The 25,793-nt window shown below is 37.7% G+C and overlaps 1 protein-coding gene across 2 annotated transcripts in view; it reads left to right on the top strand.

Moving 5' to 3' along the window:
- Window positions 1–25,793, top strand: part of AKT3 (AKT serine/threonine kinase 3) — a 153,501-nt gene that overhangs the window by 57,844 nt on the left and 69,864 nt on the right. For both annotated transcript variants that reach the window (XM_063390947.1, XM_063390946.1), the window contains exon 3: window positions 20,971–21,096. In XM_063390947.1, coding sequence (XP_063247017.1) covers window positions 20,971–21,096 — 126 coding nt within the window. The remainder of the gene's footprint in view (window positions 1–20,970; window positions 21,097–25,793) is intronic.

Genomic DNA, 25,793 nt, shown 5'->3' with positions numbered 1-25,793 from the left:
TGTTTTCATAAGGAAAAAAGGATTCATGCATTAGGTGGAACAACTGTGAGGTTTGTTTATAAGAGCAAAACTGTTAGAAGACTGTGCTGAGTAATTATTAAAGGTTCCATATCAAGCTAGAAGTAAATATGGAGCAGAATTTGTTAGGCTTTTTCCCGACTTCTGTCTAAACAGTACTTCCATTGATGTGGTGAATAATGGCAAAGAAAATGGTTATTAATATTTTGAGGTGTCTCCAAAATGAAAAGGACTGCAGGTGTGCTGGAGGATGGGTTTAAAATTCTGAATGGTATTGCTAATGTGGAGACATGGATTTTGTGAGGAGCTGGAAGCTGTTCAGGGGGCCAAGTTTGACATGCACTCTAGAATGATCTACGTTAGAAAGAAGAAAATGGAGAATGAGTAGCTAGGTAAGAAGCTCTTCAGAAAAAAGTCCAGTAGGTGCCATGGATGAAAAACTGGGCATTAGTTATATATTGTTGTTGTGAAGAAGGCAAACACACACGTGCATGATCAGGGGTAGAACCTGTAAGATGCATCTTTCTGCTTCATTAGGCACTTAAGGTCTTAGCTGGACAAATGCATCCATTTCTGGGTACTGCAGTTCAAGATTATAAGGACTATTATACAGAGACTGGCAGTGACAGAGATCAATGATTTAGGGACCTATGAGTATAGGCTGAATGAATTGCAATTACTGAGGCTAAAAAAGAAAAGAGGAGTGATAATATGTGTTCTTCATGTTAACAGAAAAGAAATGGTGGTTTTAAATTGTTGCAATGCAGTTTGAATTACAAACCAGGAAATCTTTTTTGAAGTAAGCCTGCCATGAGAAATAGCCAAGTGAGTTGTACCAATGGCCCATCTAGCTCAGCATTCTGTCTGCTGTGGTGGCAGAGGATGTGCTGTTTAGAGAGAGCTTACAGGCTTGGCCCTTTCCTTGCTTCTCATTCCCCTTGTGCTTCAGGATCCCAGTGTTCAGAACTGCTGCATTACTAATGTTAGATGGCAAATCTGTCACCAAGGTGATATCACCAGGGGCCCTGACTATTGCAATGTGGTGTTTGGTGAACAGCAGTTCTGCACTTACCTACTGCCTTCATGGTTTTGTGAACTTCAGCCTTCTCCTCTCCAAACTAAAGAGCTCCTGTCTTTTCATCCTGTCTAAGTAAAGGTGGCTGTTCCAAAGCCTGGGTCATTTTGGTTTCTTTTCTCTGTGCTTTCTCTTAATTCCACTACATTCTTCTTGAGACTTGAAGACAAGACCGTGCAAGGTAATGAAGGTGTGGGCACAGCACTGTTTTCTGGATCAGCAAAAAACAACATCCTTTCTCTTGTTCTCAGTATCCTTTCTGACATGCCCAACGTTTTGGCAGGGTTTTTTGGCTGTTGTTTACATACACTTACTATTTCATGGAGCTGTCAGTGATAAATCCAGGACTCAACTAAAGTATAATTTATGATTCTAAAGTAAACATTGTTGGGCATAGTTTGTATTATTTTTTCCTAGATACATAACCTCACATTTATGTACCCAATGTTTCGTTTTCATCTTTGCCCAGTCAGTTTTGTGAGATCAGATCCTTCTCTCCTATGCCACAGATATGGCATTTGACTACTGGCTACAGTGTGGTGTCACCTGTAAGCTGTAAGGTGTCTCAGATCAAACCTCTGTCCAGGTCATTGAAGAAGATGTCACATGAAAATCATGCCAACCTTGATTGCTGGGGGACCTCCTGACTCTTTCTTACGCTGACATATTTTTTCATCTTTCATTTTCATACCTATTTAGGTAGCTTTTCATGCTTCATACTGATGTTTTCCCTATAATCACCTTCTAACTTTTCCATTAAGACATGCAAGTGGACCTTGGCAGGTGGGAAGGGGAGAGAGCTAGAAAAAGAGAACTACTTGATTTTCTTCCTTAGTTATGGCAGCCATTTTTTCTGACCTCAGTATTTTCATTAATATTCTGCTTCTTTGTAAGGTCTTTTGAGATAGTCCTTTGCCTTTTTAATAACTGTTTTTCTTTTCCTAAATTTTTCTGTTAATGATGAATACATGCATATCAGATTTAATTGGGCAGCTTTCTTCCACCACAGTGCTAAGCCCACTCATGAAGCTGGGAGAGGGAGAATCTTGTATGTGAAAAGTAATATTATTTTAAAACCTATTTAAAAATAGCTACAAGTAATAATAAAGTAGTTTTCATCCTGTTTGCAGATTCAGGGGGATCTGTGGACTACTTTGGAAGAGTGTACAAAAGCTTACTGAGAAAAAACTAACCAGATTGTCCAGGGTGTAAGACATAACATTTCATATTTAGGACACTATGTTTCTTCTGGAAAATGGTAGAGTTCCATGAACTGAAAAAATCATGAATCTATTGTGTGAAATAAAATATTTGAGTTCTTAAATGCTTGTAATTCTTGATAGTTCCTAGTCAAGCAGTGCAGAAAATGGTTTCCTTGAAGCTCTTCAAGATGCATAGTAAGAACACAGAGAAGTAAATTAGCATAGGGAATGGGAATTCACGGTTCCATTCCAGTTTCTCTTTTAATATTTAATATTTAAATGAATATTTACATGGCAGAGAGAAGAAAATAGAGAAGAAAGATGATAGTGCTTTCAGAATTGGAGAGAATGCCTCTAGAACTTGAGATTCTCAGACCCTGTGTGTTTATAGAGGAATATGGGATTGCCTTGCCATGAGAAAGAATCGTAAGGCAGAAATGTAAAAGAGCTCTTTCATATAACAGCTGAAAGAGTAATGGAGCTCTGTGACTGAAGGTTTAATTCAGTTGTATTCAGAACCAGGATGTGGATGATTAAGAGAAAGATGGAAAAATATTAAGGAGAATATTTTGGTACCATCAAAACAGAGTGGATTTGGGAAGATAAGCATTTTAAAAACCATTTTTTTTTTGCCAGTACCTGCATAATGGGAAAAAGTTCTGTCACCTGTCTCTTTTGAAGAGCTCATACTGAACTGATGAGATGTTCCTGTTCATCTTAAAATATATGATGCCATGAATAAAAACCATAAAATGTCCTATACAGATTTACATGAGATACTCAGATTAGCACTGAAATGTAAATTTGGTGAGAATTTGTCCAAGACTTGCTCAGAGTGTTATTTAAATGAAACAGTAAAAATCCAGTTGCTCTTTACTGAAGTCCCTCCTGACATGCTGTTTGAGAAACACTGCATCAGTATTAGAAGATAAAATTATTGTTGTTTCTGGTGTGTTTCATTGCTGCTTTTGCCACCACTTTGGCAGTTTTCCGACAGAGTAACATGGCAAGTTAGAGCTCTCTTGCTGAATGTGGACTGTCTGCATAGCTCAGTTGCTGTGGTTTTTTGTTTTCTCATTGAATTGTTAAACCCATTAGGTCCTTACATTTTGAAGTGAAGGTACTGATTCATGGCAATGAAATAATTTCTTAATATTGTTTTGACATATTGAATAAATGAATGGAGTTTTTTAAAGTCACTGTAAAGGCATTTTGTTTAGTGTGCTTTGTGTTCTTGAGTTCAGAATACAAATATTGTCTTTGTGGTGGCACAGTTACACATGCAGGGAGCTGAAGGTGTTGTGTCAGTGTTAGCTTTTTGTCCTTAAGTGAAAGCAGGAGTGTTACTATTTTTGCACCTTCACCTAAGGAGCATGAAAGGTGAAACTGGGCAACAGGACCATCCTTTTAGAGAGAGAGGGGCAACAGGAAGCTGCAGGTGTCTGCTTGGGTGCTTGTACAATCAGCAGGGACACATACAGCCCTCCCACTTGTTGCATAACCAGGTCCTCTAAGCAGATGTCTGCCCACTGTGTCCCACGGAGAGAGAGAAGTTCAGAAAACAGTATCTAAAGGATGATTTAAATTTTGTATCTAAGCAGATCAAACGGTACACTGCTAATGAAGGGGGAGGTTCAGGTAGACCCTGCCTGGAACACAGACCCTTGATACCTTGTGATCAATTCAGAAAGAGTATGATTTGCCAGCTGATGGGGTCAGTTTATCTGACCTTGCAGGAAGCTGTTCTATTTCTGCCTTGCTCCACCCCCTCTTTTTTTCACCTGTTGGGCTAGTGAGCTGCACAAATGGAAGATCAGACAAGGAAGACCACCAGGCAGCAGGACTGGAAGGAGGAGGAGGAGGAGGAAGAGTTTCTCTTCAGCTGGATCAACTAGGATGTTGTCACAGGGTGGAGTAGAAGGCTTAGGCAAAATGCATTAGAGAAGTGCTTTCTTTGAGTCTCAGGTGCAGGCAGAACTCCCTTGTGATTTTAAACTCCTTCACAGAAAAGACTTTAAATGAAGGTAAATCCTTCCTTAGCCTCAGATATTGTCAGGAGTTTAAATTTTAGGAATTTTAGAAGTGTGATTAAATTGGTTTATCCTGCAGGTTTTAATGATGGCAAATCAGATATATTTATAAAAGATGAGCTCTTTATTACAACAAATTAACAGATAGAAGACCTTAATCAGAATTACTACATGGTATAAAAGCTAAAAAATAGCAGTCAACTATAGTATAAAATAAATGATGTAGAGCACTATATTAAACAAATGTTGTTAAAGCAATTATATTACAGCTAGTGAAAGAAACATTTAGTGGAGATTTTGATGTATCTCACCACACTCCAGGCATGAGTACTTCTCTCTCTTTCTCTCAATACCTGGGAAATAACTGTAGAGAGGCGTCCAAAACTCCACAGGAGAAACTCCACACACTTCAAGAAAAGGATGTGAAGAATGAACTTGTATGAAAGTAGACTGGACTTTTATAGCATAAGGAGCTTGACCTGCCAGTCATAGGCCTGCAGGTCAGTTTAGCAGCTTATCTGTCAAGTCTTACTTCAAAGGGACAGATGTGTGTTTGAAGCTGGTGAGCCAGGCCAGCCTTTTAGCATATTCAGCACCAAAAATACCACGGTGGTGCCACGGTAGCTCCCCACAGAGAGCTCGCATTGCTTTGTCTTCTGACCAGCTTCCAGGCCAAGCACATTCCAGGCAAAACATCCTGGTACAGATTTAGTGAAAAATTTTACCTGTAATACACTGAAGGGTTTTGTTAGAAGTAGGAGAATCTGAAAAAACAGGTTTGTTTCAGAATCTTGCAGAGGGCTGCCATTTTTCTGTAGCTTACTAATCATTGATCCTGTGACACACACCTTTCTTCTGCCCCTTACAAAAATGGTGAGTATATTAAAGAATGGCCTGATCTCTGGGAAATGTTTCTCTCCTTAATCATGGATTGTCTGAAGAGAGGCTACTGTCTGTAAATGAATAATCATATCACTAACTTTCAGTCATTCCCTATCAAACTGTTATCTACTGTTACAAGACCAAGCTGTTACTGAAAACTCAATATTCTTAAAAGTTAAGACTAAATATGCCTAATGTACCCGAACTGAATAGTCAAGATATAAAACCTAACTGAATTCAACTGTAAACATCCAGAAGAAAAGCTTTTGTTAGAACTGCTTCAGCTGTGCTGCTGATGCTTGTTGTTCTTGTGTGCACACTCGGTAAGCAGAAATGTGGAAGACCCTTAGAGGAGGTGAAAAATTTGTGCCGCTTCTCCCTGATGTGGAACCTGCCTTCCCTGGTGAACGTCAGCATGGAGAGATGCTGCAGCACCACAGCGGGCGCTCATCTGCAGCACGGCCCCGGAAGACAAAGCAGCATTTCACCTCTCGGGATTAACAAACATGTGGCAGCCTTGGTAGTGCTGTTTGGTAGTCAGGTGATAGACTGGCCATATGTCCTCATACCTCATTCTGGCATGAGGTTTTTTTCTTTTTTTCCCCCCACTCTTTGAAATAAAAGCATAGCTTTATTCAGTTGTCATTTGTTCCAGTTCTTATGTCACAGATTTAAAATTCTAGAAGATCTTTTAGGAAGTTTTGTACCCAGGTTTTTCTCACTCTCAGTCCTTATTGGAAAGGACATACAGAAAATATTACCGAATGTAGATGATTGATTCTTGTAGATGATCTAGATTCTTGCATCCTGAGAAGCTTAGGCATCTAGTCAGGCTCTAAATAGGAAGATGAATGTTTAAAAGTTCTTTGGGCACCGACACAGCTCAAATCCCTTCCCAGAGTAGAGGTTGGTCCTTTTGACAGTGCCATGCTCCCAAATTGCATAGGGAAAAAAGTGAGAAGGACAAGGTTTTTTTCAGGCAGTTAAAACTTCCATCCAGGTGATTCAGAAGCCCCATGTCTCTCTCTGGGTTTTGGACCAGTGATGTGAGGATTTGACGTTAAGAAAAATTATAGTTTAATAGTATTTTGTAGTGGGGAGAAATGGAAGGTATTACTGGCTTCAAAGTATCATGAAGTTAAAATATTGAATTTAAAAGTAACTGCAAGCGTGGAGAAGTTGTGTTTTCTGTCTTGTAGTGCTTTATCACTGGCATTTCAGTACTCTGAGGAGATAATTTGTTGTTCATTTTAAGCAAATTAGAAAATATGAGTGTTACATCAGTGTAATGAAAACATCATTATTAAAGGCTGAAGGAAGTGTAAAGCAGGGATTTCCCCTCACTTTTACATAGTTTTCTATATTCATTACTGATCAGATCCTTGTATTTCTGCTATTTAGATTTTACCTAATTTGTTATTTTAAAGAGACTTTCAGCCATGATTCTTAAGGAGTTCTCTAATCCATTGAAATAAAAGCAAACCACACAACTACCTTCAGTAAATGCTTTGATTAAAATGGACATTTCTGAACCTTCTACAGACAATACCTGCTCAGATGTGACAGAATTTGTGATATCACCAGTACAGACTTTGACAAGGATTTTCAAGTCAGTGTTTTAAGTTTCTATTTCATTTTTGCTAATTAGAGAATTGTGCTGTTTATTTTCTAGAGGAAAAAAGTCACTAAAAGCGTAGGAAATTTGTTTACTTAATTCAATAGAAATGCAAATATTTTTTTTTGAAAATTACAGTTCCTTATTGGTCCCTATTATTTTGGTGTCACAAATGTTAAATATTTGGTGCCAGTTAATTATTGTATGTATAATCAGAATTTCAGAAAAGCCAGATGTAGAAGGAGATTATCAGTGTTTTCTCATGTATGAAATTTCACTTCTGCATTGAATAAACAAATTGTAGAGTTTGCTGAGTAAGGTCATCTTACAAGTTATGAGACTGTTTTGGAGGCTAAGTCATTAAGCATTTTTCAATAGTTAGATAAGGAAGAAATCGTATGCTAATAGCAGAGAAACCACAAGATGTATGTCTGTTTGTGAAAAAACTTCATCCTGAGCTTGATGAGATAAATTTCTGTGTCTTATCCAGGTCAGTCATCTTTCAGTTCCATCTTAGGCCTGGAATTTGGGGGTCATATTTTATAGCTGTGTTTTAAAAGTGTCTAAAATGACTGAAAAGGACACAAAAATTTTGTCCCAGTAAAATGACAGGGCTGAAAATTTTGCATATTTGCTTCTCAGTCAAGCTTTCTTATAATTAAGAGGCTGGAAAAACTTGGGAAAAAAAAGGCTTTTTAACATCTTATTTGCCTGAATATTTATTGCAATTGTCATGTAATAAAATAGTGCAAATTAAATTAGTGTAAAATGTATATTAGAATTGAACTGTGTTATGGTTCTTATGGGGGGGTTATGAGCTGTTTTATTAAATTTAAGGCAATGAAAGCTTTTAAAAATATGTAGAATTTTGAGGTTATAAATGAGGAGTGGGGTTTTTTGCTTCTTTTACTTTAATTTTAATGTATAAATTTAAGAAAATACTGACCAAGTTGTTCTTCTCTTCTAAGCTCTACTGTTAGGATAGGATATATTTCACAGCTAATTCAAAATTTCAGATTTATATTGGGATCTCTAAGTTGCTAATATTTTGTAATATTAAATTATAAAAACTATTTTAGAAATACATGTAGAAGTATTTCTAGCTCTTCAAATTGTGCATTTTAAGTGATTTTGCAATTATTTGTCAGAATACAGAGATTTGTACAGTTTACATACTTTTAATTTTTAATTTCTGCATGCATGTGTTGAGTAAATGACAGTATATTCTGACACATATGTCAGGATACAATTTGGTTGTATAGAATGTGTAATTGTATTAGGGAAGTTCTTGGTTCAGTAGTTTGTCAGCAGCATCGTGGCATCATTGCTTAGAGATGCAGTTGATCTTAGAAACTTGAATCACTCGAACAGGATTTTCTAGCTTGACTGGAAAACAAGAATTGCCCTCACAAGGCAGAGCAGCAGTCTGATTAATTAGCAGTTAATCTTGCCTAAGTTCATGCTGATGCCCCTTTTCCTTTGCATCTTTCTCGCCCGCAGCCAATTACTCCCATCTTTCCTTTGTGCTGATACAGCTCTGCAGTGACCTGAATTGTTTTGATCTGCTCAACACCTTTTTTCTTGGGGTGTGCTTTTCTGGACCTGTCTCAGCTGCGTGGGTGCCAGTGCTGATGCAGTGGGGTGGGACACGGGGTGCACTGCATGCTTCCTTCACAGCTGGTCCTCACCTCCCCACATGGACTGCCCTGCTATTATTATTGGTGTGTTGGAGGTGAACCAAAGTGGCCAAGGACTGCGACTTTCATTCACCATCAACACTCCCTGGCTAGTACCAGATTTGTGCTAGAACAAAAGATGCATGGCAATTAAAGGAAGTGCATGCCTATGTTGAATGTTTACTCCCATTTCTTGATAGTGGGATTTTTATTTTTTAAGAAAAATGCTCACACAAGTTTGGAAACGTGTCACAAGGAGAGGCTGGCTTTTCCTGAAGGTGCTGGTGGGATTGGGTGCTGAATTGGTGGAAGACTGGCTGCATTGCCACAGTGCAAACCACTAGTTTTGTGGTGAATTTACAGCATTCAGCTAGGACTGTGGATACAGAATGTTTGAAAATGTTTTCCTGAACTCTTCTGTAAATGTGTTCCTGTGAAATGACCGATACTCTGCTATTGGCCATTTGTGTTGTTGAACCCTTTTGTCGTAGTCCTTCCTTTGAAAGTGAAGCCTAATCCAGTCTTTCTCTCCTCATTCTGCTTCTTTTGCTTCTCTAACTCTGGTTATTTCTGTGTGTGTATTTTTTGTTTCTGAAGCTCTTGTAATTTAAAAAAAAATGTAATTCTCACAACTGTAATTTATTTGTTTACCTTGGTATAATATTTAGAGTGTTTGTAAAATTTTGTAACTTTGCAAATGAGAATATTTTCCTTTCTTCTCAGTGTTGCATACTTAAACAAGGGTTATATTAATTGTTCTTTAGTGGTTAATTTAAAACTAACCAGTGTGTGAGCATTTCAGGTTATTTCTGTACCTGTTTATTAATTCAAGTAATTCTTCACTGTATTTCATCTGGTGTTTCTCAGCTCACCGGCATAGAGTGCCCACTCTGAAATTCTCCACATTCCTAATAAACTTGAATAGTTTTACTGTCAGGTAGTATATGCAGTGGTAACCCTAGATGATTGTATACATTGACTGAAAATGCTTCTAACAGAAAGCTGTCAAGCTTAATGGATTGGAAGTTGAAGTTTAGACTATGTAATCCTATTTTGATCTCCTCTTTTTACCCAATTTCTGTTCTCTGTTCTGTTCCACCATGGTTTTTTTCATTCACACAGTTTCTTTAAATAAATAAGTTTCTTTAAACTTATTAAGAGATTTTCTTAAAATATGAAATAAATTTTGTCAGTCTCCATCCATTTTATTTTCTTGACATTCTGAAAGATAGTCCATACGATGGACATCATTTTTCTACTCCAAAGCAGTGTTGTCTTGTTTATCTTATGTAAGTTTGTGTTATTTAAAGTGTGTGCTTAAAACCAGAATTTTAAGCAGTTTTCTTTGATTGCCATCAAGCCAAGTGACTTGAAATTTTCAAGGTTTTTTTAAACTTTTTTTTCCTTGGGGCTGTGAGGTACAATTCTCCATTTAGAATCCTTCAGTCAAACTGTTATCAGTGAAGGATAGCTGTTTTCTGCCTGTAGCTTTCACCTCACTTACAATTTCTTAGTAACTGTGGATGTATTCTGCCTAGTTCTGGGACTCTTTAGTACTTGACAGTCAGCTCCAATACCTCCTTTTTGATCTAGAGTGACTGAAAGTATTTTTCTGTTACCTGAAGTAGATCCTGTTGTTGTCTTCTGGGGTAAAAACCAACAGAAAGAAAAACATTCTGTTTTTTTGCAAGTGTATTAGGCTCAGCTTCAGCCTTCATTTTGTGTCTGGGTAATTTTTCCCCAAATTTTCATCTTCTAATCTGTTTGAGTTTTTTTATTTCGTTTGCTTGGAAGTTTACTACATTTTATTTTCTGAAAGCAGTACTTTAGGAGTTATTAATTTTCCTGTTTCACTACAGTGTTTCTTTATGTAAAGAAACCTACATTTCCCCAGCTCCACTCAGCCAGTTCCTTATCTTGTGTGATGATGATCTTCCATGATGATCTGGTTGTAACGACAGGGTGAAAAGCTGGAAGTATGTGCCAAGGAACAAGCAGATCCTAAGGACTGGATGGTATATTTTCCAAATTTTGCAGGTCCTTATGAATTAAGTGTTTGATTTATTAAGGAAAATATTTCAAAGGAAGATCCAGGAAGAAAATAGGGGTGGAGGTGAGGGAGTGGATTTGAAGTCTTTGTCTCCCTCCCGTGCCCTGTGTTGATGTTCACCTTTAATTTACTGAGTAATTCCTGTCCCAAATATGATGGAACTGAAATATGTTGTGGTTACTCTTAAATAATTCTTGACTTAATTCCTCTACACTGCATGGATGAGAAGAAAAATACTTCCTGCTCGTGTATTTTAGAGCCAACAGTATCAATGAGTGTTAGTGTCAGTAAATTGCTTCTCTGAACTTTATTATGTGTGATATTTAGCCAGTTTAAAAGAAACAAAAAAGTCCTTGAAGTGGACACTATTTAAATTTGGGGGCATGGGATTTTCTGCAATTAATTGGATTGCTACGGTAGGCCAATATATTAAGCGCAGGCAGTTTTGCTGCTAATTACACACAACTTCTCTGGAGTATCGGATATTCAGATCCATTTTATGAATATGGTAGGGAGAATAACAACTGTAAAACAAAGCACTGTGCATGTAAGTGACTGTTAGCGTGTATTTCAGAAGGGATAAATGCTCACCATATGGTACAATTACTGTGTCCAAGTTTTCAAATTAGCTTCTCTCATCCTCCTTATTACTGTCTTTAAAAAGAGAGGAAAAAAACCCAACATGATTTATCTACTCTGCAGCAGAACTCTTGACGCAAAACAGCAGCCCAGTTCTGTCCAGTTTTTTTTTTCCTAGCATAATAGAGGCTGTCGGACTTTTTTATACTAATTACTGTGTGAGCCTCAGATGAACCCCCTTCAATTCACAGGGCTTTGTTAAGGGAGGAGCTGTCAATGTGTCTGCCCGTTTGCAGCTGTGCTGTGGCTTTAGCTTGCTTAACATTATGCTGCTTTTTAGACTTGACAGAAGGGATTTTTTTTTTCTATTTTTTTTTTTTTTTATTAAGGCAAAGCAGCCTTGTAGCGAAATGGTTTAAGCAGCTGCATTGTGGGGAAGCACAAAGAAGTTATTATTGTGTCTGTTTAGGGGGGTTGGATGGAGGGGGGAGATATTCGGCTGCTGTTGATGCCGATTGTTGACTTGCCATCTGCCAGATAGGGAGAAGAAAAAAATGACAGCTCCAGCAGGGTGTTCAAGAGGTTGTTTGGAGAGACGCATAAACATGTGCAGATGTCGAACTGAATAATGGCAAGAACTTGAGACGGTTTATGATGCTGCTGTTGTGTGTGCATATACAGAATGAATGTATGTGGAGATTTGGTTAGGAGGAGGGTACATATTAATTATCATTGTCCCCCACCGCCTCCTTTACTTCTGTTAATTAGTTCAGGAGTTTAATATCTTCCCTCCCTCCGTTGTTTATTCCCAAAAAGAGCCTTTTCTTGCAGTAGGGAAGAAAACTTTTGATTTCTCCATGTGGTGAGCTTAAAAAAAAAAAAACAAACCCAAATCAACAACTTAACAAATTTGGTACTTGTGGAGGTAGAAAGAGTAATGTAGTTATTTCCATCTCAGACGCTTTGGGGACAGGTGCTTTACAAGTTCTTACATAGCTTTGTCTGTCTGCTGCAAGACTGGTACGTTGCATACCCCTACTTCTGCATCCTGAGCTTTTCTTATGCAGAAAGTGCCAATTGGTGATTGTCTTGTATTATGGAGTATGCTAGGGGTTGGAATGAGATTAGCAACTAATTTTCTCTTTCGCGTGATCTTATTTTCAGTTCTTTCTCTGAAGGCAAGGAGCTGGTCAGGCATAACTTATATTTTCCTGTTTGACAATTGCACATAAAATAAATTTGGATCGCTCCATAGGAATATGGTTTTCTTTCTTTCACTAAAATCCTTTCTTATTTCTTGTTCAGTGATTTCGGTGAGTTTCCAGGATACTGTGAAAGAAATGTGAGAAAGGATACAAGCATAGAGGAAAATTAAGTTAGCCCAGAAAGGCTAAAGGAAAACATTGTTATACAGGTGTTCTCTTACTTTGAAGATAAAAATGGAAACTTTAAAATAATGCATTTTGTTCTTGAATATTACATGACATTCAGACATCTGCACTGAACTGAAAAATGGAAAATGAAACAGCGGTTGAGGTGCATTGTGGATGTGGATTGCAGACATGTCTTCATGTTATCAGTATGTATCAGGGTATTTTGGTCATTTACAGCATGACTTAAATATTATTGGAATAAACCTTACTAGTGTTTCCCACCAAACCCTTACCAGAAGTCAAGGAACTCCTTTTTATTGTGTCTTCCATCTTAAATCTAATAAGCATCTGTAGGTCCTTGATGACAATAACTACTGATGGGAGCATTTGATGTGCCCTGCTGTCATCACTGTGGCAGAGGGGGAGATGTCAGGTTTGGATTATGTCAGTTTAAACTGAAAGTTCAGGTGTGGCTGCCTCCTGCCCAAGTACCAATTTCTGCATCTGAGCCTCGACAGAGGTCACCAGCACTGCAAATGCAGATTTGCCTTTTGCCTGTTAGTTGGGTTGTTGGTTCTTCTTCCCAGAATTGTGGTGTTTGATGTGTTCCATCACTGCTGGTGGGAAGCTCAGTTACTCTGGGCAGTGCTGCAGGGCTGCATATCATGAGGCACTTCATGCAGCCGAGCAGATCTCCTGATGTGTGCAGCAGTAGTGGGGTGTTCTAGCTCAAGCACTTACAGGAATGCTTGGCTTATCTTCTATTGATTCCTTGCAACTGATGCAGGCCAAGTGAGAAGGCAAAAAGGTTGACTCCACCGATGTGCCTTGAGGAGGAAACGTAGATGAATGGTGTTGGTGCCGGCTTTTTGACACCTAGCAGGGTTTGAGGCTTGGAGCACACCTAGTGACAAGGAGAAAGTTCAGAGGAGCTATTTTAAAATTATTGCAATGTGCCAGTTTTAAAAGTGAGACAGTTTGCTTTGTGAAAAGATGCTAGCAAGTGTACCAGTTTTAAGAGGGGAAAAGTCACAAAATTTTTGACAACTCACGTGTCTGTTAAAGAAACTCAGTTGAATGATAATGCTGTTGTCAAACTTACCATATTCCTTTGCAAACAATGGAAAGTTTGAAATCTCTTGTGTAAACCAGTGTTAGCTGTTCTGCAAAATGCTGTAAGTAGATAATACTAAAAAGACATTTAACTCAACTTGGCCACATGTAAAAAGCATTTGTATTTTACAAATGACTTACAATTTTACACCTGACTTAAAATATTTTTACCAAGCACATGAATTTAAATTGTTGCTGCTATAACTGACTGTCTTATTCACTGAAATTTATAGATTAATATTTGTATACTTGTCCTACTCTTAACATATTTTCAAAACCTGAAAAAGATCCTTTGGTCTACTGGCACTTGATAAAAGCAGAGGAAAAGAAAGTAGTATTTTTTTTGTTATACAGAGTACCACTTGATGCTGATAGTGCTATATAAAAAATATATGAATATTTAAAAGTACTGAGAACATTAAGGTTTTAGCTATAAAAAAGATGTGAAACAATATTTAAAATGCTTGCGTTTACACAAATACAGCTTAACACTATTAAAAAATAAAAAACTGCTCAGAAAACCAACTAAATAGTGCAGGCATTTTTGGCTTTAATGCTATATTGCCTTGTTCAAGAGAGATACTTCAAAAATGTGAGCAGCGTTCCTAAATGTTTCCAGAATACAGACCTTGGTTTTCCATTCCTGAATAGCAAGCATATTTAGAAAATATTGATCACCTTTGTTGCTCAGAGATGCTGATGCAATACAGGACTCTGTTGTTCCAGACAGCATGTGCTAATAGCAACTGCTATTTAATTTATTTATTGTTCTGATTCTTATCCTTCAAGAATGAAGGGGAAGTGAGAGTGATGTTGAAACTGGCAAGTTTTTCTTCCTGCTGGCTCACAATGGGCATGGTAAAGGTCAATTCTCAATTTGTCAGGATGTCAGCTCACTCAGTATTTCTGGTATGATTTTTTAAAAGGACAAAATTGCATGCATATGAAAATGAACATTTATTTTCCATGTGTTGCCAAAATACACCAGTAATTTTGAGTGGATATTGTAGATGCCTAATTTCAAAACTGCATTTGTGTGAATAATGGTATGTCTCCCTCTCTGTTATTGAAAACTTTCCTCTAGATTTTTTTGTATGTTTTAGAGAAAAGATTATTAATGCAACAGGAAATCATTGAATAAATAGCAGGGGCTGGAGTGCTGCTGCATTTGTACAAGATAGGACAATGACTCACTCTACCAATCATCATGAAAAAACCATGGTGGCTGGTGATTTGAGCCCTACAACCCTGGAATATGTTTGTACATTGCATTCACAACCTGGGAGGGAAGAAAACCCCACAGTAAGAGCAGGGAGAATCTTTCCATTGGGGAGATTGGTCCTCCCCATCACTGTAGCTGCAGACGTGCACCTGAACCATGGAGAGAGCTGCTCGTGGCTTCTCCCTGCCTGCGACTGCACCTCTGCTCGGGAGGAATCTGCTTTACTACCGGGAGCCCTTCTCCTCGGTCACTCCTTAGCACTGCTTCAGGAACAAAGAATCTTGTGTCTGCCAGCTCTTCAGTGCATCTGGGCTGGCAGGGAGGACAGAGGGCTGGCCCTGCTTTCCTCCCCCCGTGCTCAGCCGAGGCACTTCTGGAGCTCATACCGGGGCTGCTGGCTGCCTTCTGCAGGATGTTCACATCTGGGGGGGTTCGCTGCTTTCTCACCACGTACCTGTGCCCAGCTGGGCAGAAACCCAGCACTCTGAGCTGCATTATTGACATGTTGTGGGCAGTGAAAGGGACTTGAACTTTCTCACCTAAACTTCCCAAAATTTGCAAGGAACTAAATGGAAACCTAGCTGTGGTATAAGCCAATGCCCACATGTATCATGAGATGTTTCCTATTTCTCAGCTGGGACTGGAAAAATTCATTTGTCTAATGTGAGTACAGATGTGCTCAAAATGTCATTCAGCATTACTGGGATCTGTTGGAAAACATTAGTATAAATAAATAATCACTGTCTCACAGAGTAAGAGAGAACCAGAAAGTGGTAGTTCCAAATTCTGCTTTTCTTTGAACTGCCAGCAAATACTTATGAGAGGGCATCTAATAAAAATACCTTTTAAAATGCTAAGGCATGTAAGGAAAAAAATCACAGTTTCATTTAAATTTTTGCTATGCAATAAGATTTTGTAAAATACTTTGCATAATATATTATTACATACATTAGACTGAAGGACATAAGTTATGAGCATTGGTATATCTTTTGATTATCTTAACCATTTATTTTTTACAGTAGCTTTGAACTGTGCTGCAAGTTTCTTATAATGAAATTAAAAAGAAGTAAATATTCTAACAGAAGTGCTTTGCATTTACTTAGTGTCTACTGAGTTAATCAAACACTCTGCTGATGCTTCCAATCGTGTGTTAGGTAACACTGCCCTCAGAGGGCCAAGGTAAGGAAATTCAATCTCAAAACCACTGGCATTATTTCTGATAATTTTATTTGACCTGACATTAATTACAGTTGTTTCTTTAAAAAAAATGCATATAATTGTATGATTTACTTTTATATAATGTTGCTTAATGCTCTTCAATAAATTATTTTTTCCCTCTGTTTATTAAATGTTATTATAGGGAGTTTGATCTAACAAAAAAAAGTGCCTTAAAAAAAAGAAAAAAAAAGGGAGATGATGTATGTGTATTATTTCAATTAAATCCATTTGAGTAAATTGAAGCAGACAAGAGGCAGAATTTTGGTGTGTTCTCTTTTTGGAGGTTTTTTTTCCCTAAATCTCACTTATGTCTGTATGGCAGCTGTTGCTTCTTTTAAGGAAGCAAGTTTTTGAACTCAGGTTTCTGTTGCTTATCAGCACTGTATATTAAAGACATTTCCTTCACACCTCTGAAACCATTTACATATTGAAAAAAGTAGATGTTGGGCAAAAGTGGTTTTTAAAAAATACATTTTAAAATAATAAGACTAATTTTAAATTATTAATTAATTTTTCAATAATTGCTGAATTTCCATATGCTGAAGGACTACAAATGGTGAGACTAACAATAGCAACTGCCGAATTTGAGGTGAAACACATATTTGAAGAGAGAGTTTGAGTTGTGAGGTAAAATAAAAAAAAATTACAAACTTTTGCGTGATACATTTGTCTAACACAGATTTTTTTTTTTACTATTCATACGATTTCTTAGAAAGCTCTCCTTTCTGAAGCTTCCCAAAAGTATGAAAATCAGCAACGTTGCATCACTGCAATAAACATTTTGTGAAATGTCCTGAAGGCAGGTTTCTTGTTACTGGCTGTCAAAGGCAAAAAAAGAAAAATCATTAAGGCTGCAGTACAGAGGCAAATAAAGAGGCAGCCACGAGGGTCATGTTCTAAACAAACCTTCATTAAGCACTCTTTGTTACTGTTGTTAGCCAGTGTATTATTAAATACAACGTTAATTAAAGAGTTGCATGTTACGAGGGTGCTTTTTGCATGAAGATCAGATTGAATTTTCATGTGCTTCATGAATATACTGCTGTCTTACTTAATCTTTTGGGTGTATTCTCGCAGTAGTTATTAAAAAAGTAGACCTCAACAACATAAAATTTGTATTTTGTGTGTATGTATTTATTGTCTGTATCAGCAAGATGCATATTCTAGCCACTTTCGTGAAGGAGCTTAAAAAACTTTGCCTAGAATTAAAATGATGTAGGAATTACTTGGTTTTCTTTGCTGCAGTAGTAACACATCCTAAAAGAATGTGGTTTTCAACTTAGAAGGGTGTAAATTTAGGCAAAATAGTAATTAAACTTACATTAACTCAGCAGGAAGCAGGTTACAAACCGATTATTGCTCTATGGCAGATAGATATTGGCTTTTTTAAATACTGCAGCTCCATTTTATTGAATTGTCAGGATATCTTGTGGTTTGGTTAGCCTGCCTGGAGTTTTCTCTCATAGAATTACTTTTCACTTGCTTTAAGAAATTTCACATGAGAATTTCCCCTAGTTTGCTTGTATTGAGGTATTTAATATACATACATTCCAAATATCTTTAAAGTGATGTAATTTTGGTATTACTGGGAAATACCCCCTTTTTTTTTTATGCAAGGCTGCTAAGTTAGAAGACATGTGGAAGTATTTTTTCTTTTAAAATACTCTGCTTTGCTTTAGCATTTCTTTAATGGAGAATTTCTTTCAAGGCAAATCAATAAGCATATATATTAAGAGGTATGGACTAAAATGTTTTTCTATCTTTAGGCAGATTCTGTAGAAGGAATGCAGTTATAAGAGAGCACCTAGAGTGCATCTTGAGAGCCCTTCACCCACTTGAGCTGCTAAGTGAACTGTTCACTGATATCACCGTTTAGTCTTCAAAAGTGTTCACCCATTTGTTAATTGTATTACAAAATAAATACAGGGCAGATGATAAATATTCATGTATAGGGCTTGGAGAGGAATCGGAATATTGGTATTTACCAAGGTTTGTGCGTGTGCATGTTTGTATAGCTGTTTTGAAAAAGTAGTCTGACCATGGTTCATGTTGGGAAACCACTTGGGAAAAACATTCTTCAAAAAAATAGGTCTGTGAAAGAAGTATATGGATCCTTATGAAGCCATAGCATTTTACAATTGTTTTTAAGTTGCTTTTTCTGTGTCTGGATATAGTGTGTAGAGTGAAGACAGAGGTACAGCTATACTCATAGGTAAACTGGTACTTGCCTGTCTTATGATTAGCTTTTATCCAGAATTGCTAACTATCTTCAGAGGAGCTTGAAAGTGCAATTCTGCTCTTCAACATCAGCTGCAGAACTCAGCAGGTGATTAAAAATCTGTCCAGTTTTCTGATGAAGAGAATGTGTGTTTGGCTGCTACTGGGTGCTCAGCCTGAAGTATTGTCCTAAGCGGTGAAGAGGCAGTGAGGGATCAGAGAAGTGTGTGCTGAGTCTCCAAGGGCACCTGTAGAATGGTCTCCTCTTCCATCAGGTTTCATTCTGGAGAGTGAGTGTGAGCAAACAAAGGCTGCCATTCTCTGCTGACTCACCATGAAGTGTGCTTACCCTATCAGCCCTGATCCTTAGAGCAGAGTCTGCTTATCTCCCTCTCCAGTTTATCCCTTGCAGAAAGGAGGACTCTCCTTGAAACCTGAGCCCTTGGATGGCTGACCTGCTCTAGGCATGTTGATATGTATTGTCTCCATGCTATCCTTGAATTCCTCGGCAGGTTTAGGTGCCTGTCCTCTAGGCAAGACTAAGATCTGGATAGACTGCAAACCCAGTAACAGACACTTTCTTTCTCTCACTTACTCATACAATGAAATGAGATATAATTAATTAGAAAAGTGCAGAAGATTCTCTTTTTCATCTCTAAGAAAACAACTAAGATGTTAATATTTTTAAAACTTATATTGGATGATCTGATACATAAGGTTTTGTTTTTCAACTAATGAGTCCATGTTGCAGGGCATATTTTAAATATTTTTAAAATATGACTCATACCTTTACTTAGGCCTATAGTTATTTCATGTTCAAGTATTCAGCAAACTTAATTTATTGCTTTTCAGGTAATGCTAATATAGTTTTTCAGTGTTGTTGGTATTAAAGTTACACATTTATTTTCCCACACTGCACTTGTGTTTCTTCTTCTTACAGAGTATCTTGTACCTGTTTGTTTTATTTTGGTTTTTATTGCATACTTTCACGTTAGCTGGGGTTTCCTGATGTGAAATGAGCTCAGACTGGCAGCGTCAGTAGGGATGTTCCCAGCCAAACTACAACCAGAGGCCTGAGATAAAGCCCTGCATCAATACAAATGTAACTAGTGTCTTATCTGCTCTATTCATTCAGTGGTCAAATAAAGTCACACTTGGACTTTTTCAATTCATTCTATCTGTGTGTAAATGACTGTGTAGGAAGGTCAAGCAAGTACCCTGTTATTTAGAAGCAGGACTAAATAGGAAGAGTTTTGCTATGTAAGCCAGCCTCAATAGCCCACTGTTGATTGTTCTTTTTTCCATCTTGTATTCCCTAATTGCCTTCTCTGCTTAAATACATGAAAATTGGACATGTTAGTGGCTGCAGTTGGATTTGTTAAGCCACGGGTATTGTCAAAATCCTTTCAAGCTGTGCTCAAGTTCATCAAGGCCGTATCAGCAATTTCCATGTTGAACTTCAGTGACAATTGGTTGATTGCTGTGATGGAAAGGTGAAGGTGCAATTAATGAATTTTTAGATTACCCTTTAGTGAAGTAACCTCTGTGTTAGATGGATGTAAGCTTCTTCCTGAATTTGAATGGCCTAAGAGCTGTGTAGCTATAGCTAACAAGGTGCTGAGGTGGTAAAGGGCACTGCCAGGTTGGGGCTTAGCCCAGGAGCAGTGCAGCCCCTGGGATGGTTCACTCTGAGCATCTCACAAATGGTCAGAAGTTCTGGGTTCCTTGTTGGAAATTCTGCATTGTTAATACGCTTTTTTTCCTGAAAATGTTCCCTTGTATAATGATGAAACAGTGACTTTAAATACAGTTTTAGTTATAGTCATTATTTATTCTCCAGGATTTACAGAAATCAAAGACGAGGGAAGTTGGGCAAATCTAAACTAACCGGTACCGAACTGGGTACTTGCACTCTAAAAATGAAATTGTGGCTGAATTCTGGTGTGGCTTTATAAAGTATAATAGTAGTAAGGACATTTTTCACCCTTAATAGCAAATAAGGGGCATCAATTAAGGGGTTGTGTGTTCTGTGTGTTTCTGTTCCTAAATTCCTCATGGATTCAGAATGCAGAATCTTTTGCCCAGGCTGGGGTAGGGGGAAGGTGGCATGGTAGGTTTATTGGTGGACTTACCTCTTAGAAGGTAATTGGCTTCTACTTTTTCTTGTTTATTCCTTTTGCTTTCAGTTATATTTTTAAAGTATATTTTGTGTAGGTTTTTCCATTATCCCCAATTTCCTTGTGTTTGCTTAGTGTATGTTTGGAGAAAATTAATGACTTCTGGTTTGGTTCAGCAGAGTAAGTGTTCTACCTTGTAGCAGTTTAGATTTCATTTGGTTATTAAAAGTCAAGCTGTAGAGTTTGGGTTTTTTGCCTGAAAAAAAAAGTTTAATTATTTATGGTGTAAGCATGCAGGATATTTGAAAAGTATAGTCTGATAAAATTCAGAATGATACAATATTAGTATACCATACTTGTATCCTTATATTCCAGAGGCATTGTTGCACAGTCCAGGCTTACTATTGCAATTCAATTTTCCCTTCTTTTGGACAGAGTTAAGGTTTTCTCTGTAAATTGAAAACATCTGAAAAGATTTTGGTATAATTAATGTTTGATACCAATAATGTGATATGTTTTTTAATATTCAAGTTTGAGTTTTTTTCTACAGTGTTAATGAACTTTTTTTTTTCTTCTCCTTTAGGAGAATATATAAAAAACTGGCGGCCAAGATACTTCCTGCTAAAGACAGATGGCTCTTTCATAGGCTATAAGGAGAAGCCCCAGGATGTGGATCTGCCATATCCACTCAACAACTTTTCAGTGGCAAGTATGTATTTCCAGTATTTATTATTCTCTCAGCATATTGACAGATTATCTGCTACATATTGCTTCCTGTGTAATTCAGAATTTATTGGTAACACTGCAAGTTTAATGCCATGTGCCATACCAGTGCACCACTAATCTTAACATCCAGCTCTACAAGATCTGTTTCCAGTAGCATGGAAGAACCATGCATTGGGTTTTGAATGTTTTTTGGAAGTCTGAGTTCTCATTTTTTGTGTGTGTGCATGAAGTGTCTCTAAATAACAACAACATTTGACAAATGATTGCTGTAAGAAGAAAATTCCTGGAAAGTTTACCTTTATTTAGATCGCTGACCTCTTGTCTGTTTTTCATTAGTATCTCTGAATTCACTTGAAAACTCAAATTAATTAGAAAATTATCTAGACTTTCAAATGACACAAAATCATGCTAAGTTATTTTTCTCTTGGATAATCAGGTAATCAGCTCTCCAGCCTGGTTAATGAGTAATTTCAAGCAATCAGACAATTTGCATATATTAACAAAGCTACAAAGTGTGTATCTGTTGGATAAAGTGAAGATTGCGTGTTTTCCAAGAATGTTTCTAAAAGACAAATTCTAGGTTTTTGATCTGTCAGAGTGAGATTGGTGAGTGTTTCTGAACGGAAATGAAAGTATTTTAGGAGACAATTAAGGGGGGGGCAAAAAAAATCTCTCTGAGTGCAAATAGCACAGCTAGAAAGTTTCAAAGGAACACTAGAGAATTTACCCAATTTCTTTCAAAATTTATTAAGTGTACTGCAATACAAAAAATGGCAATGTTTAGTTTTATGGAACCACCACGAGAGTATTTGTTCTTAGGGAAAGAGTTCCCTTCACCTTCACTGCTGAAGATGGAACAAATGCTACTGAGACTGAATTTTCCTCTTTTCGTGATAAAATTGTACTTGAGACTGACTCAGCCTTTGTGTATACAAAGTAATTTATCTATTTTATTTGGTGAGAAAATAATCTTGTGCTCCAAGCCTATGTCTCATATCACAGCTAGAAGAGGAAAACTTTGCATATTCTGATTGCAGTAGAAAATTATATTGATTGTGCAAACCTTCTAATGGTATTAGAGGCTCATTTTGTCTTGTTGGGATTCAGCATAAAAGCAGTGATGTCTTTAAATTGTTCATATGAGTAGGAATTGACTAAATCATAGGCCATTGTTCATTCCTTAGTTATTGCTCTACATATTCTGACTACTCTTTTTTAGCAGGTAGTATTTTTCTAGATACTTTTCCCCTGGTTTGCAGCAGAAAGGCAATTTCTAGAAATACAGTGGGTTATTTTGTCCTGCCTTACCATGTTCTTCATTGCTTATTCTGTCTTCTCTTGCTGCAGCAAGTAGAAGGATGATCCAAATGGTAGTTCTGCTAGGCAAAGAAATACATAATTAGCAATTATTATAGCATAATTACCAGTGTGTTGCTACTGGTTTTTGGTGGGGTTTTTTGGTACCCAGAGGTTTTGTTATGTGATTCTGATATTAGAATTCTGCCCTGAACTTTGCCTTGATGGAAATTGAAAGATTTCACATTGTTTTCCAAAATGACACCATCACCACCCCCCTGCCCAAAACAAAAAAAAAATCCTTTCTGCAACTAGCAAATCTCATACATCTGATTCTTAGGCTGTGTAAGCTAAAGGAACAAGCAATATTAATTGAAAAAAATCCAGTTTTGATAAGTCAGATTACTGTTTCTGTTTTTCTGACAGGAAAAGGTGTAATTTTATCAGAAATGTTGGCTGATCAGTGCAAGAATAGGGAGATATATCACTCATCAGAAGAATCCCATGAAATTAAGTGGAGTGCCTGTGTAGAATTCACAGGATGAAAAGCAAACCAGGATGGTATTACACTCTAAATTGCAAGGGACTGTAAGTTTTTTTATCAGCTATTTTATCTGTCTGAAGATGAGATCATCAGTAGGGCAAATAAACAAACAGAATTGCTGTATGAATGAATCACATCTCATGGGAAGTACCTGGTAAATGTCAAGAACTGGTCTCATGGCCTCTGATCCAAGAGTTCCTGAGCTGCTGCAGTAGGTTTGTGGCCACAAGCAGCGCAACATATTTTTCCTGTAATAGTGAAGTACGTTTTTCATAAATTACTAGCCAGGCAGATGGAGTGTGAGATCACTGTTAATACCATCTTGATTAGGTTGGCAGGGACTTAAAGATATGTCTTTACAGTCCTATCTTCATGTAATCTTTGTAGCTATCTGTAAAGTGAGAGTGTGGTCTCAGTCTACTTTTTGCTCTCCAAATGATAGACATCTTTGGCTCTTGCTTGCAATTTGTTATTTAAGCAGAAAAGGCCAAGGCTGTGGTATTATTTTCGTAGTGCTGTTGGAGTTAAACACAGGAAAGTTTGCACAGTTCTACTTTGTATAATACTTTTTGTGTAGTTTAAAACTTTCTTAAGCAGCTCTGTCAAGCTAGTTACTTCCATCAAGCAGGTATTTTCCCACCAGTGTCCCCAGTCTTCCACTCCTGTGACATCAGCTTTACAAAAGTAAAGCTCTTTCCCATGCATAGTATCATTTCCCCTAGAGTGGCTCCCTGATTTTTTCCAAGGTAACTTTAAAGTTCTGCATTTCTCTAAGCATTTCTCTTTCCTTGGTCTTTTGTCATTTGTGAACTCCATTGGGAACGACGAGAGGGCTGGAGAGAATGAAGTTATTTTACATACTGCTAAGTGCTTCCAGTGATAAATGTGTCTTTGCTAATAGAGCCTTTCTCACTGGGGTATGTGTTGTCATGGAATGGAGTGTTCACAGGCCATCCCTTTTCCTTGGGATGTTCTGGGAGGAAGTGTGAGGGGAAGGCATTTGGAAGTGTGTGTGTAAACAGGTGGACTCTTCACTTAGAGAGGGAGAGACGGAGGCAGCACACACGTGCTTCAGTCCATTGGTGCCACTCAGAATGCAGGGGGCTGAAATGGAGGTGAGGGATCTCTCTTAGAGTGCTGAAGATGAAACACGGTTGAGTGAAGGGTATGACAGAGTGGGGCTGGGTGGAGCTAAGCCCTGGGGAAGGACACAGGGTGGCCTTAGGTGTCCTGAATGGACTTTACCCCTCTGTGGCCACTCCTCTCCCAGCTTCAGGTGCACAGGGAAGGCAGCTATGGGCACCCTGCACTGCAGCTTGGGACTGCTGCAAGGTTGCAGGGTGAACAAATCAGCCAGAACTGGTGACACTGAATAGTGTGTAGGAATCACTGGCTCCTCTCCTGTGGAGCCAGCTTATTTTATACCTAACAGAACCACCTTCTTTTAAATGGGAGTTGCCAGAGCTGTGTGTTTGAAGGAGGCTGTTAGTCCCTTAATGCTCATGCCCTGACAGTGAGACTCACAAAAAGCTCTGCCGTGGTATCTTACTGTGCACTTGAAGATAAATGAAGGCGGTGTAATTACATGGGTGGGAAGTTCATTGTGAAAGCTTGAAAGCGGGTGATACTGGTTTTCAGGGGGAAAGTCAGAGGTGTGAGCTTACTGGAATTGTCTGGTTCAAAATCAGTTCAGCTCTTTTCAGGTAGAGAGGAGCAGTTGCAAGTAATCAAACTGCTGTAGCTTGTACAGATACTCTTGATTGACTGAGTCACGGTAACTGAGTGGGTGTGCATTCCTAGCCCACTTCAACTGCAAAATAAAATATGTTAATTTAAATTGCTTTTGCTTAGGCATTTATGCAGTCAGAACCAGTTTAAAAATAATTTTGGATTCAGTTGGTATGACTTCTCTGGAGAGGGAAAGGCCTGATAAAAATGTCCTGTCTTTTAAAACTCCATTATGCTTCTTTGAGAACAAAACGAATACTCTGGGTAACAGGATGCATTTCCTCAGTGCCCTCTCACCCCCTCAAAAACCCCCAACATGGCCTCATAATGCTGTTTTCAACTGGCTCGCTGTTGTATAAGAGGAATAAACGCTGCTTTATGTAAACCACTTTAGTCTTTGATTGTCATCATTATTTGGGAAAGCAGAGCAGGGAAGAATTCTACTTCAGTTCTACTTAAGGAAGATTTGTGACTTCACTGATTTAAAAAACCCTCAACTTCTCACATGCACAGAGAGTGTGGAGGTAATCACACAGCACATTTGGGATGAAGTATCTCTAAGAATTGGCCCTTTGCCTTCATTTTGATCTTTACTTGGGGAATAATTGGGAAGAGCTGTATCCCTTCACAGTATCCTTTGAGCTTTGGCCAAAAATGATGTCACCTGGAACTTCTTTCCTATCTTGAAAGATAATGCTTTCTAAGTACTCTAGTACAGCTACCCTTTTTCTTGTCTTCAAAAAGAAAAAGCAATTTATTGTTATATTGTTATTATGAAAAGGTAACCTTTTAAAAACTTTTTAAAATTTTTTATTTTCTTTGTGGAAGTGATTATCAAGAACTTTGGCTATTCTGAATGGAGAATCTGTGCTACTTTTTCGTAGTCTTAACTTTTCAGTGGGCCAGAGATAAGATTTTATTATTTTAGGACTTAAAAATCTTCAAAAATTGAAAATTGAAAGGTTTGGGGGGAATAATATTAGGGCTTAAAGAATTCAAAAGAAATTTTTTATAGAAATGGGTGGGAAAATAAGTATGTCTGTTTTAAGTGAGATTAATTTATGTATCAAAATTCTTCAGCATTAGACTTGACCTTGTGTGCAACTCCAAAA

Source organism: Prinia subflava, chromosome 2 (genome assembly GCF_021018805.1).
Source record: "Prinia subflava isolate CZ2003 ecotype Zambia chromosome 2, Cam_Psub_1.2, whole genome shotgun sequence".
Taxonomy (NCBI): Eukaryota; Metazoa; Chordata; class Aves; order Passeriformes; family Cisticolidae; genus Prinia; species Prinia subflava.
Note: the sequence above shows the minus strand (reverse complement) of the source record. Positions and strands in the feature narration are given on the sequence as shown.